Source organism: Amblyomma americanum, chromosome 3 (assembly GCF_052857255.1).
Source record: "Amblyomma americanum isolate KBUSLIRL-KWMA chromosome 3, ASM5285725v1, whole genome shotgun sequence".
In the NCBI taxonomy this organism is placed as follows: domain Eukaryota; kingdom Metazoa; phylum Arthropoda; class Arachnida; order Ixodida; family Ixodidae; genus Amblyomma; species Amblyomma americanum.
In genome coordinates, this window is record NC_135499.1 from 175,914,032 (window position 1) to 175,928,594 (window position 14,563).

The 14,563-nt window shown below is 49.2% G+C and overlaps 1 protein-coding gene across 1 annotated transcript in view; it reads left to right on the forward strand.

The window, feature by feature from the left end:
- Positions 1–14,563, forward strand: part of LOC144125497 (E3 SUMO-protein ligase RanBP2-like) — a 149,547-nt gene that overhangs the window by 59,705 nt on the left and 75,279 nt on the right. The window contains exons 21-22 of the mRNA XM_077658938.1: positions 2,244–2,672; positions 11,456–11,953. Of these exons, the coding sequence (XP_077515064.1) occupies positions 2,244–2,672; positions 11,456–11,953 (927 nt within the window). The remainder of the gene's footprint in view (positions 1–2,243; positions 2,673–11,455; positions 11,954–14,563) is intronic.

The following is a 14,563-nucleotide window of genomic DNA, read 5'->3' on the forward strand; positions in this document are numbered from 1 at the left end:
GAAAGCACACTAACTACAGTGCGTTGTCGCTGGTTGCGCATATGACAACTCAGCGGACTCTCACCTCAGTGCCACGGTCTCGGTGAAATGCAAGTATTGCTGCAAACTTCTTACCTAAGGCTTGCATTGATTTGGTTTATGGGGTTTAACGTCCGAAAGCGACATCGACTACAAGGGACGTTATAGTCGAGGACACCAGATTATTGTCAACCACATGGGGAAGTCAGCGCACGTTAAAAACCCACATGTAGTCAACAATAATAAGGGGTCGTCGACTGTAACGTCCCTTGTTGTCTATGTCGCTTTCGGATGTTAAACCCCATAAAACAAATCAATTCAAACTTGAAATGACAAGTTTGCAGCAATACATGCATATCACTGAGATCGTGCCACTGAGACGAGAGGCCGCTGAGTTGTCGTACATGCAACCAGCGACAACGCTCTGTAGTTAGTGCGCTTTCCCACAGAGCTGTCTCGGTGCACATGAGCGCTGTAATAAGGCAGAAAGTTAGGTGCGCTTCACTGCAGACCAAGCACTGTGCGCACCGCATGCAGGCCCGTGCGTGCCTGCGCCGCAGAGCTTTGATGTGCGACCGCGCCGGATGCGCTCACGCTGCGCCGTGTTTGTACTTAGAGTGGACGACCCTGTACATACACTTGCAAGGCGTACGCACCCCACGCCCAGTGCCCCTGCTCAGTCTCGTGTTGGGCGTCAGAAAGGTGCACCCATCTCCTTGTGCCTAGCTGCCTCTCATGCTCGTGCTGCTGCGCTTGATCAGTGAATTTTACGCGGAAAAAAAAGTGGCTGCAGCAGCTGCAGTCACTTCTGACTTGTCGTGTGGAAGTCAGCTGCTTTTCCTCCCCCCCCCCCCCCCAAAAAAAAAATCCACAGAGAATGTTCACTACATTCGAATCAGTGCAAAAGCATTGATTTCTGCTATGTGGAAAATGACGACGGGTGGGCAGTGCCGCGGGGTGGAGCAGATGGAAGTTGATGGAGACGGCGCTCTGCAATGCACAGTGTGAGAGTGTGGTGCAATTTAACATGAGGTGTGTTCGGCTGCGGCGATAGCCTAGTGGGCTCGCGCAGTGGCCTTTGAAGCTGATCTCTTCATGCCGCTGCGAGTTCGAATCCCAGTCCTGGATATTGATGTTATTTTTTTTCTCTTGCCTTTTTTTCTGTTTGGGCATACATCAGCAATAGATGATTTTGCTAGGCTCTGAACCTCTGGATTAGTGCTTTCGCACTAATACTGTTCTTGTTTGCTGTCAAAAAATAGAAAACATTACTCGGTCTTTCTATCTTATGGGTTTTTAGGTGACTATTGCAAATTTTCCTGAAGCCTAAACACCTGCCAATTTTGGGTTTTAGCGTTTAGATTTCCAGGCACTAATCATAAGGATTTGTTCAGGTTAGAACATATGCAAGCCTGGTCTGGAGGTGTCAACCACGTCCTCGAATTCAACACGCCAAGAAACAAACATTCAACAATGAAATCGCAAGACCTGCTTGGTGGCATGGCATGGGATGGTGTCGATGACAGCACAATTAGTTGGTTTAATATTGTTCAGGAATGGGCACCAGGAACTTCTTTTTTGAAGTGCTGCTCTGTTCACGGTCGGAATCGGTGATTTTGTCTACCGTGGGGATCATCCTTTATGAGCTGTTTGCTCGGTGTCGCTTGGTGCACGGTGTTCAAAGCATCGATTTCAGTGTGCATGTGACGTGAACTTATGCGCGCCTATGTGCTGAAATCCAAAAGGGGGTGCTTTTGTAACGTGTGCGGGAGAAAACAAAAGGCATTTTAGTAACTAGTGTAGCGGGTGCGTGCGAATGTCTATTCTTCGAGATTTATCAGGTACCATGAAAGCGCCATGGCGCAGACTTCGAAATGGCAAAAGACCAAAGCTAGCAGATTTTCGGAAAATTGTTAATTGTTGTTCATGAGCCGTCCGGAACTTATCTGTCGTTGTTGTAGTCCGATTTCGTGTTAGGGAAGCTTCCGCTTTGAGTGTCTCGCGGGCCCCGTGAAATTCGTTGTAGTGGAATTCGACCATAGTACATACTGCGTGTGCATTGTGTGTTTTGTTCTCTCATGTCTCCACCTCATGCTATAGCTGTTGTATATTGCTACGCTGTTGGGTGTTGTAGCTGTTTGTTTTACTCACCAAGTGCATTGTGAGACAGGGCTACAGCTGCTGCATGCAGATAATTAGGCCAGCTGCCTTCTTTTTTCTTGCAGAAAAAAGTTGACGAGATCGCTGCAAAGGGCGCTACTTCCACTGGTGCATCCCGCTCACAGCGGCAGCGAGAAGATTCAGAGTATGTGGACGAGTATGCGGGTGGCTATGAAGGTGACTATGATCCGTACACCGACTACTCGCACCTTGAAGCGGCAGCAGCTTCTGGCAGCACAGCTCCTCCACTGGTGGCAGCTGGGCCACCGCATCCCGTGCCACCGCCGCCTGCCCCACTGGGGTACTCTCCGTTCCGTGGACCCCCAGCCTACCCTGGCTATCCCCCACCACACCTGGGCTACCCATTGCCTCCGCCTCCACCCCTAGGCCGGCCATTGCCCCCGCCTCTGCCTCCCCAGCAGTTCTACTCACCACAGGTGGCAGCGGCAGCAGCGGCTGTACCTACACCTGGTCTCTGCTTAGCTGAGGGGCAGGTAAGAGTACCTGTGTAGCTGCTGCCAGCAGTTTAATGCTGTTCAGAAAGGGTTCTGATAACGTAGTGGCGGCGCTCGCTTATCAGAAGCACTAAAAATATGCTGCTTGACATACAGTGAAAGCTTCAAGGGTAGACGTGCGGACTAGTTAGTGGTTCATACTTGGTTTAAACAGTGCAAAAGACGCGGACGTAGAAAGGACATGCAAGACACACACAGCGCTTAGTTCAGATTTCATTAACTTGTTAATTTCATTAGCTTTTTAATTCAAGCTTCATTAACTCGAACTTTTGGATAATTCGATTGTGCAACTGTGCATTGGAGCCATGTAAAATACAGGCCATTAATTTAAATGTAAATGGATGGCGCCACCGATAATTCGAACTCCCCGCTGCCCTGCCTGGGTGGCCTGGGCACGTGGTGAACCAAGCAACGCTTCCACGAGGCTGCGCCGCCTCTTTGGAGGAGATTTGCAGAGGGTAAAAATAGCATCTGAGGTGTGAGGCTGGATAAACGGGGAGGGGAAACTCTGCGGCAGCCTGATGACTGCAACTAGCTGCTACATGACCTCTGAGATTTGTACCTGTGTGTTGCTTGTAATTGCTGATCTTGATGATTTCAGTACCTTGCTGTGTTAGCTTTTGTTGTTGGGCTTTTGTTGTTGGATAACATGACCAGCATTGAGATATAGAAAATCGGGCACATCGTAGCATCTCTGGCACCCCGAATCCAAAACCATGTACACATACCATGACATGCGCAAAACGAACAAATTCGAGCTTTTGCTGACATTTGCTGCACGTCATTGTCTCCGTTTTCCAGTGCCCTTTGCATCAAGTTTCATGCGATTGGGTGCAGCCATAGCAGTAAACGTTTGCAGTGTTCCATGGCCTAGTGATTTAGAATTGTTTGTTCATGGTAAATGTCGCACCAGATTGCTTCAAGAGAAGATTGAAGCAATGCGTGAACTTAACGAATTGAAACACGATGTTGCCAAAGAGCACTCATTGGTTTGGCAGCTTGTGACTTGGGGTCGGAAGGCTTGAAAATCGGGCAACGTATACCGTATTTACACGATTATAAGTCGACTCGAAGGCAAGTCGCCCCCCTCCCTCCCCCTCCCCAAATCACTTTTCCGAAAAAACAAACAAAAAAATCTTTGAGGTTGTTTGAAGGGGGACGCGGGTCTTCGGGACCAAAAAATCGCGAAAAAATCGATTTTTCAATTTTGTCATAGTTAGATATGTCTCATCATTTTCCATCTCAATTTCAAGTTTCATGGTTGAATACCACGTAGTTTACGACAAATCGGCACGCAAAGATGCAATTTTGACAAGAGCTCGCGAAAATCGGTTAGAAGATGCCCGTTTTGCGTTGCGTGTCGCGTCAAAAGTAGCCGGCGCAGCTAGGCGACTTTGGTCTCGTTTGAAAGAGCAACGCCTCAGCTTTCTTTCCCGCCAGAACGAAAGGTCTATTGCAATTGGTCGCTGAGAAAAAGACAGAAAACAAAATATAAAACGCTGCAATGCTATTGGCTGTTGGACATCACGTGGCGGAATTCAAGCACCTCATTGGCCGGCGCCATTTTTTTTTAACGCTCCACACTCGTCCTGCGACGCCATTTTGAAAAAGACCACTGTGGCGTGAAATCGTATCGGAAGTTCGCAGCGCGCATAGGTGTGGGAAAAAACATAAAAAACGCTGCAGAAAGCAAACGGAAGACAAGTTCGCGGCAGCGACGTCAACCAGCAGCAGCGGAGTGCCTGAGCGTGGACCGGCTGATGACGCGGCCTTGGCAGCCGTTCCGGCGTTCGTTTCGAGTGTGGTGCATATCGCGGCTGCAGTGGATTAAGGAGAGCCGGAGGATGGTTTTACTTCACAAGCAGTCATAGGAAGATGGAAAAATGAGGCACAGGAGTGCAATTCGGTGGTCGTGATAAGAGCTTCTTTACCAGCTTCGGCGTCCGCCTTCGACACAAAGCAAATCACAGGCTCGGGTGAGATTGGCAGCAGCGGGTTAGAGTAGACACATTTCTGCCCAGCGCTGATCACGAGGAATTGCAAAGCACGCCGATAATAAAATCGCCAGTTTGGCAGCAATTTCTGCAACTTAGCTTAAGATGTGCACGCTAGCGAACGAGCATGTAGACGCCAACACGCAATTGCCTGCGGAGGTACCGACGTGGTCGTAGATTTGGTGGCGATCGACAGACTGCTTCACAATACAGTGTGCACCCTCGACCTCATTTTTGCAGCTTGCTATGCGGCGGCAATGGCAAAAATGTGATTCAGACTATTCACTATGGGCCTTCTAAGTTGTATGTTTCGGAAAATTAAAAACTAATTTGCTTACACAGCTTCAAAATGTTTCCTTTCGTTTTTTCCATTTTTCTGTTTCATTTTCTGCACCACCCTACACGCTGCTGACAAGCTTTTCCCGGCTTTGGTTCGCGCAGTTTTCATCATTCTTGTTTTATTTGAGAGCTGAATGATTGCATCCTGCGATAAAACCATTAACAGCACTCTTAATAAAATGTGAAAATATTAAACAGCATAAAGAAAAATCACCTTTTTCTGCGCCACTTTTATGTGAACTTCAAAACATTGTAACTTTAGTTGCAGAAGGGCTGGAACAACGAAAGTACCCTTATTGCAAGCATTAATAATAGTAGAATCCACTGGAATAAAATTTATTCGAATCTGAGTGGCCAATTTTTTCAAAAAGTTGTCAGAATAATTTGATCGAAATTCTGTAATTAATAAAAAAACGACCTAATATACACAAAAATGGACACCATATTTGAAATCAGTACACTGAATTACCGTAAAAACCCGCGTATAGTACGAGGCTTTTTTCCTATTATTAGCACCTCAAATTTCCGCCTGTATTATTTGCGGATCCGAACAAAATTTCAGTTCTACTCGAAGTTTTGGTTTCGTTATTGCCGCATGGCTACGGCTTGGCTTTGTTATTGATTTGTGGCTACGGCTTGGCTTCGTTACCCGTGTTGCCGTGGCTAGGGCTAGCGTGGCCTTCCTGACAGCGTACACGCCGACGCATAAACCACGCTTCGCGAAGGGAAGGTTCTTTTTTTCTGCCGTGGAGGAGCACTATGTCAGGGCCACGAAAACAGTATTCGGCTGCTTTCAAGAGAAAGGCTATTTTAGTTGCCGAGAACATCGGCAACAGTGCGGCCGGGAGGCTGTTTGGCGTCACCGAGGGAAGCATCCGCGGATGGCGACGACAAAAGGAAGCACTTTTCGCATGCAGCGGAACGCGAAGAAGCTTTCGTGGCCCGAAGAATGGGTCATACCCAGAAATTGAACTGGCCCTGACAGAGTTCATAAGAGAACAGCGAGCCGCACATCTACCTGTGAGCGTGGAGCTCATGCAGGTAAAAGCTAGGGAGCTTGCTAGAGAAAAAGGTATTCCAAGTACCGCCTTCAAAGCGAGCAAGCACTGGATATACCGCTACATGTGCCGTGCTGGGTTTTCGTTACGACGGCGAACGTCGATTTCCCAAAAACTGCCTGAATCGTTTGAAGAGCTGCTGGTGGCTTTTCAGCGCCACATTATTTCGTTACGGAAGTCCAAGAACTTTCAGCTAGGGCAAATAGGCAACGCTGACCAAACGCCAGTTTATCTGGACATGCCATCACCCCTCACAGGGCACGAGAACGGTTCCAAACAAGTTTGCGTCCGGTCTACCGGCAACGAGAAGACGCGGGTTACGGTCATGCTATCATGCACAGCAGACGGCCACAAGCTCCCGCCCTATGTCGTGTTCAAACGCAAAACAATGCCGAAAGGTGAGGAGCTGCCAAAGAATGTTATCGTGAGATGCCACGAGAAAGGTTGGATGAATGAGGGTCTTGTCCTTGACTGGGTGAAGTCCGTGTGGTGTAGGTGGCCCGGTGCACTATTGTCCTTCCCGTCGATCCTCGTGCTGGACGCGTTTCGCTGCCATTTGGCCGACTCGGTCAAGAGAGTGTTACGCGATTGCGGCACTGAACTTGTCGTAATCCCAGGCGGAATGACTTCCCAGCTGCAGCCACTTGACGTTTGCATAAACAAGCCTTTCAACGACGCGTTCAAGCGGTGCTACGCTGAGTGGATGCGCTCAGGTGAGCCTGCAGTGACGCCGATTGGGGCAACTGAAGCGGGCATCGCCAGCCACGCTGTGCAAGTGAATTGTGGATGCGTGGGCGAGCATTCCTGCGGACCTTGTGCGTTGGTCTTTCAAAAAGTGTGGCATATCAAACGCCTTCGATGGCACAGAAGATGAGTGCCTGTGGGAAGATTTGTTGGACAAAGAACTCTCCGAAGAAAGCGCTGTTAAGGATGAGAGCGATTGAAGTGCGGTGTCCAATTGCAATAAATGCCTTTCTTCGTGCTTACCTGGTTTAACCTCACTCGTATTATACGCGGATAAATTTTTTTTTTCTATTTCGCGTCTCTAAAATTTCACCTCGTATTATATTCGGGTTCGTATTATACGCGGCTTTTTACGGTACACAATAGCTGAAGTTTTCATTTTGCTGAGTCCAATATTAAAAAAAATTTTCTCTAAGGCCCTCTTCCCCCCTCAAGCTTGGCCTTGAATAGTTGAACGCGATAGCATTATCCAGCGGCCGCCGTTTATCGCCAGCCGCTATCGGCTACCACGCGCGGCCGTGCCCGTGGGTACATTCCAAAACGAAAATGTGTTAGTCACTGGACTACTCGTCCACACTTGCGCCATCGTTCTCACTAGCACTGCTGTCGTGATCGCTGCTGCGGTCCCACACCACTCGTTCTAACGTCGTCGTCCAGCGAAATCCCGCACTTTGCAAACAGCCACATCACGACATCGCGTGGAACAGCTGAAAATTTTCCTTGCTGCAGCTGCCACACCTGTAGCACCCGTTGCAAACATCGAACTTGTGGCCCGGCGTGCAGTTCGTTTCTTCGGCGTAAAGAATGGCAGCCATCTTGAATGCAGCCTTGAACGAGCGCCGGTGGCATACTGGACACGGAGCACAAATGACGACTGATGAAGCACTACATTAAAACCTGTGAAACCTGTGCATGGCAGACGTAAATACGTACGATGACGATTATAGTGGTGAGCGTGCTGCCAGCCGCTCCATCTGGGGCAGTACGGGCAAGGCTGGCACGAGTGTCTGCACAGCCTGCCGGGCCAGCCCGCGGCTCTCGCTATCTCTGCCAAAATCGGTGAATCGACGCCGAATGTGATGTGCTGCTTGTGCTTGAAGTGAGCGCGCCACGTTTCTCTTTTTTACGGATGCCCAAAGCTTGGTAAGAGGACTGGAAGGTGAGTGCCGTTGGTACACCCGTCAGCTGTGAAGCCCGTTTCGCGCTTCACACCTGACAACCTTGCTTCTCACTCAGACTCAGACGATGTGCGTATATGCAAAAAGACACACTCGCGCTTATGGCAGAAAACGAGTAGTGGGGTTGGCCTGATCTCATTTCATTGGTTGATGATTGGAAGACGCTTTCCTCATTCTCGCTGACATGAAGAAAGAAGTGTAAGGGCGCGTTCACACTTGTCCAAAAATCCAACGAACGAAGCGGATTCGCTCGCCGGGAAAACTAGGACCTATTCACATCTGTTGACGCCCGGCCGAGGCTGAACCAACCACGCCGCTGCTGTTTCTAGCTTTTCCACACACTTCCCGGCCACCACGTCACCGCTGTCCGGTGGCTGAGTCGTTATGGCGCTCGGCTGCCGGCCTGAAAGACGCGGGTTCGATCCCGGCCGCGGCGGTCGAATTTTGATGGAGGCGAAATTCTAGAGGCCCGTGTGCTGTGCGATGTCAGCGCACGTAAAAGAATCCCAGGTGGTCGAAATTTCCGGAGCCCTTCACTACGGCGTCTCTCATAGCCTGAGCCACTTTGGGACGTTAAACCCACATAAACCAAACCAAACGTCACCGCTCTCGGCGTACACAGGTATGGTTAGAAAAGAGCATAAATCGATTATGTATGTGTACCATAACCGTATGCACGCTTAGTACCTAAACGCAGGCACATTCCCATTTTTAGTTCAGTGTATGCAGACAGACTCGCAAGAAAACGCCCAGCCTAGTGGCGCCCTCTGCTTGTCAGGACGGGAACTAGTACTGTCAATAAAACCGGCGCTCCTCTTAAGCCTAGTAGCGGCAGAATCGTAACTAAATAAAAAATAAAGCAAATTTGTCACTTATACGTTTACTTATAGGTGAGGTGAGACGAAGCGGTGGACCGGTGTCCGATTTATGGCCAGTGAACGCGCTGGAAAAGGCTGCAACAACGATGAATTCATTCTGAGGCGAGGGATCGTGCGTCGAAGTGCGCCGCCATGTTTGTCGCGGCGGCAAACGTGAAAAATTTGGGTCCAACCCGATCGCCCTCGCCGCGCCGCTTTCCGCCTCGCTCGGTGTCAAAAGCGGCCAAATCCGCTTCGCTCGCCGGATTTTTGGACAAGTGTGAACGGGGCCCTAAAAGAAATGCGAGGGAGGGATGGGGCTGACGGCATGGCCCATCGCGAGGCTGCCGTCGATGGCCACGAGGTCGCAGCGGCGAGAGCGGCGGAACGCGACGTCGTATATGCGGTGTGCTAGGAGCACTTACAAGAGGATGATGATGAAAGAAAAACCAAAACTCGAGACGAGTGTGTCGTTCTAGTCACCCACGAGGTGGTCGGCACGATAGACGTGCTGGGGCGGCTCGTGACGTAAGACGCGCGCAACGCGTTGCTGCTGGCGAAGAAAAGGCAGAGGCAGCATTTTAATCGCAAATAAAGGCTTTTTTTGCAAGTTATCGGCAACGCATTTTTGGCAGATTCTTAGCATTCTGAGAGGCGAATTTCGATGTTGCAAAATTTCAATATTATGAAGTAAACTGCTGATTTTACCGACGTCATTAAATCGAGGTTTAACTGTACTAGGCGTCCCAGCTAAATGTAATGAAGTTTTTAAAAAAAAGACTAAGTGAAACCAATCCGGTGCTGTTGAGGGTCGGGCAGCCTGTTCTTCAGTACTTCTTTTGAAAGTGTTGGATCATCTTGAAAAACAACCAGCTGAAGTGTTTGCAGCAGGGTGGTGCCTAAGTACCTTTCTTTATCGATCCTAAAAAAGAATTTGTGAAATTTAAGATGTGGTGAGACTGTTTTGTCAAAAAATCCGATATTGAGATTTGGTCATTATCTGATAGAATTTTAAATTGTGATAGAAACATGGCTGCAGATTGCAGCTGCAGGCTGCGGCTGCAGGTTGTGGCTGCTAATAAGCGACGATGGCCCGATAATGCATTCGTGTTCTACTCTTAATAGGCGTCCTCCAAGTTTTTTTTTTACTTTCAACTGAGCACCCGGCGCTCAAGGGAGCGTCGATATTTGATGGAAGGGCCTCTGTTCTAATCGCAGCGGCACCGCCACTCGGAATGGCTGTGGTGCCGGGGAGTGCCTGTAGCAGCCAACGGAAGAGCAGACTCTGCTCACGCGTAGTTTCTCTTTGGGTCTGACGCATTTCATTACTGCCAGCTATGTTTCACAAGTTTTATAGCGATAGCTACATTAAGGTAGCATTTCGAGCCTTGAGCGTGCCGGTGCCACCACGGCGTGTCTGCGCCGCCACGGCGTCACATGGTGCGGAGCAGCTGCCGGCGCCGTGGCGCCGTGGCTGATCACGTGGTTCGTCACATGGTTGGTCACGTGACTAAGCTCCACTCCGCCAGCTGTAGCTATCACGTCACTCTAGGTTTAACCACAGCGAAACCACCGCCAATTTTTTTTTTTTTAATGTAGTGCTTCGTCAGTCATCATTTGTGCTCCTGGTCCAGTAAGCAACTGGCGCTCGTTCATTGCTGCATTCAAGATAGCTGTCATCCTTTACGCCGAAGAAACGAACCGCAGCGCACAGGGCTGCAAGTTGACATTCGCAACGGGTGCTATAGGATTCCGGTGTGTTGTATCCACACCGACGCCAAGCACAGTTATGGGTGGTGTGAATCTTTTTGCGGCTGTTAGTGCACTTCCATTGCCACGAACGTCTGAAGGCATGAAAATGAAACAAACTGCGCTGCACCGAAGTACCACGCTCACAGCACTGTTTGATACAAATGCATGGGCTAGCTCTGAGGCATACTTCTGTAATCCGTGCTAGCCTAGCCGCCCGCAGCTTAAGAACGGAGTACCTAGGTTCCAACAGATGAGGTTTGTGTAGGCTTGTGTGCCGCATAAGCACCACAGGAATGTGCATGTGTGCCCTCCTTCTTTGCTGCATCTGCTGCTGCCTCCCTTCCACTAGCAGGTTTTTGGGTAGATGGAAAACCATCGCAAGGCATTTAGGACATCCTGTGTGTACAAACAATCGTGACAGTCACAACAACGCATGCAAGTTTCTGAGAAGCATGCTGCTCTTACTGGGAGTAAAAAAATAACGCGGCAGACAATAGTGCACCACTTTTCCTTTTTGCGCTTCCCGATGGCTACTACATTTCCCGGCTGCTATGTTTTATTTCCATAGTCCCATAGCGGGGTTCTACTGTATTAATACTATAAGCATAAAAAGCGCAGCTCAGTAATAAAATAAGACAATGCAGCGAAGCACGTAAGCCAACGGCATTTTTTCAAGGCGAAATACTTTTTAGCACTTTTTTTGCACCAAAAAGTATTCCGCCTTGAAAAAATGAGCCAACTAGCCCCCAAGAAAATGCTGATGATAAGCCAACAGCAGCAGACACTTCAGCTTTATATATCCACTACTTTTCTTTTCTTCCCTCCTCTTGCCCTTCATAGCCTTTGCCGCAGTTTACCTTTGACATCAGCCAGCCGCCTCCTTCCACCCATGTTGCCAGCAGTACAGCCTCCCATGTGGCCAGTGGTGACGGTCGAGCGTCGGCTTTCAGTTGCCTTGCTAAGCCACCAACTGTGGAGCCTGCATCTCTGCACGCTGCACCACCACCACCAGCCACCTCCATCCAACCTGTATCTACAGTCACGCCACCCAAGCCGCCCAATGCTCCACACGCCTTCCAGATCCCCCTGCCGGCCACCACTGTGGGACATCTGACCGCAGTGGCAGGGCCCGGTGTGTCTCAAGTGGCACCCTCATTTCCCATTCCTGCGGCAGTGACTCCCACTGCAGTGGTGACCCCCAAGTCGGCTGCTGGTGCGCCCCATCTGCATGGACTGCTCGCAGGAGCAACACCAATTTCAGCCTCAGTTGCTCCAGAAAAGCAGACACCATTTGCTGCTGTTGGCACCAGAACGCCTGAAGCAAGCCCGGGGGTTTCGGTGAGTTGCTTGTGTTTACTGTGGCGTTTAGTGGCATGAACGGTAGGGGGAGGGGTCTGGAGGTTAATTTTTTTGAGGTCATAGAGCAGTGAAACGTGGCATGCTTATTGGGAATTCCACTAAATTCTTAAATACAATATTTACATATCTACATGATTGTAAACCGACCCCAGCACAGCTGCTGTGGTATTTCAACCGTAAGCGACTGCAAATGGAAGACTCAGTGCCGAAAAGAGTCGGACGAGGTTTTAGGCTTCAGCACTGCGCACAGCAATCTACTGCCTCTGAGCTTATGGCTGAGCCTCTTCTCGAGCGAATCCTCACTGGAAACATTTGCAAATGACATCACAGCTTTAGTCGTGTGAACAACGTAAGCAAGGATGTCAACTCAGGCTGATGTCATTAGTCAAAAATGTTAAAATTTTCCGCCTGACAGGGGGTTGTTGCAGTTGCTTGGAATTCAGTAGGTTCTGTAGTGCAATTCAGCACCATAATTGTCGTCTCCCCTCTTTTCCTCCAGATTCCTAAATTTCAAGAGACGATTGCGCACATGCTAATTAAAACGGCACGGTAATATGCCACGGGCAACGGCCGGCACCCTTGCAACATAATTTCGATAAGGGGTTCATTCAGACAGATTGGCGGGAAGAGGGAAGATGCGATTACCTCATGCCAAAGGTGAGAGCGCATTGATCAAGCTGGCGGCGCGGAAGTACGATCTGTATACGCTGTCGAAAAAACAAGCACAAAATTTCTGGAAGCAGGCGGCGGCACTGAGAAAGGGAGCAAGCGCTGCAGCTCGCGTCAAGCTAAGTTGTCCTCCCGTTGACTTCTCAAGAGGGCTAGAACCATCTCAAATCGTAAGTCCGTGCACTTCGTTTCGTGAAGGTCGCAAGGAAAGGTGGACCAGGGCCATGAGCTAAGACGCGCTAGCGGGTGCCTGAGCCTTTGAGCCTGCTCCAGAACAATCTTTTCCTTCATTTTTATTTTTTTTTGCCCCGGGTCGCCGCCATGCGACCTGCCCTCACGCTACCACTTTCCCACTTGCGCTTTCTTCGTTATTGCCGTCTTTCATCCTGAGCTGGCCTCTTTGCTTTTTTTTATTTTGCTCTCCGATGTTTGTTCGGTTACGCCAAGGCCAACTGCGACGCTGAACGCTGGAATGGGCACCGAACTGTTGCACTCTGTATTTGAGAAAGTTTTTCAGGTATATAGGAATGTCACTGTAAAGAATTTATCAAGGAACACAATACAACAAGCCATATGAATATCCATGAAGCCATTGTTGTGCTACGCATTCTGCAACAGGGCAGTTGGGTCAAAAAATGCTTTGGAGAAAACTGACACTGAAGTTGTGCAAGCAGTTCTTGTCCGTCAAAATGCCCCAGGACTGTATTGCTTAGTGTCCTTGGTTGCGGGAGCCCTTGTATCTCCCTGTCCCTTTCATGATTCAACTCTGCATGCCTCCCCCCCCCCCCCCCCCACCCCCCACCCCCTTTTTTTTTCTAGTGATCCCTTTCTATTGAGAGTGCGGCAGTGCGAACTTGCGCTGTGCCACCGACACCACGCAAAGTGAGGTACAGTTGCTGGATGCTTTGTTGTAAGCAGTTTCCAAGGCAATGCAGCATGGTTATAAGTGTCCCTGAATAACGCAGCACCGGCCCAACAAATGTTGGTCGTCATTTTGTTAAGTCAGCGGTGTGTCCTTGCAGCTGCAGCAGTGGCTGAGTGGTTATAGTGATTGGCTGCTGACCTGAAAGATGTGGTTTTGATCCCGGTCGAGGTAGTCGAATCTTAATGGAAGTGCAATGCATGAGGCCCATGTACTGTGCATTGTTGTTGCACGAAACCCAGATGGTCGAAATTATCCGCAGCCCCCCCACCCCATTTAGGCCTCCATTATGGCATTCTCTTTCTTTACCATGAAAAAATTATCGGTTTTGAGTGTTTAAAGCTTTTTCCTACGCCAGTACTGAATGTTCTTTTCAGATACTCCGAATTCGCGCCTTGCCGCCAGTTGCTGTGAGCTTCCGCGTACTTGGTCACATTTTTCTTGAAGGCGATGGTGAATTGCCGTCAGCTTCCGCTCAATTTGAAACAAAATGTGAAAAACCTGCCTTTTAACAAAATAGCCTTGCAACGACGGAAACGCAAAATGGCGGTGCAACAACGCAGCGCTGCTGCTGATGGCGATGGTGATGGAGACTGTTGTCTTCAACCGCCCATTGTTGCAAGACTTCCGTAGTTTTTCCGCCAATGACCGGTATATAAGACGGGGGTTGACGTTTCGCCATGGTTTATTAAAAAAAGTTCGACCTATATTTCGGTTTTTACAGTAGGTACCAAATCTGATGTGGCCTAAATACAAAATTTTTTAAAAAGATTTTCACGATTTTATTCTTGTTTCCTCTTTAAGGGGGGACCTGGGTCTCGGCGATCGAAAATCAGCCCAAAAATCGAATTTTCAGTCGCCATTTTCGGGATCCTGGCACATTTCCGCACCTATTTACAAATTTCGATCCAAAAATAATCCGCATTTCCGACGCTAGATGAGCCGAAAGAACCAAAGCCGCGATCGCGGCCCTTTAAAGGGGCCCCGAAACACATTTT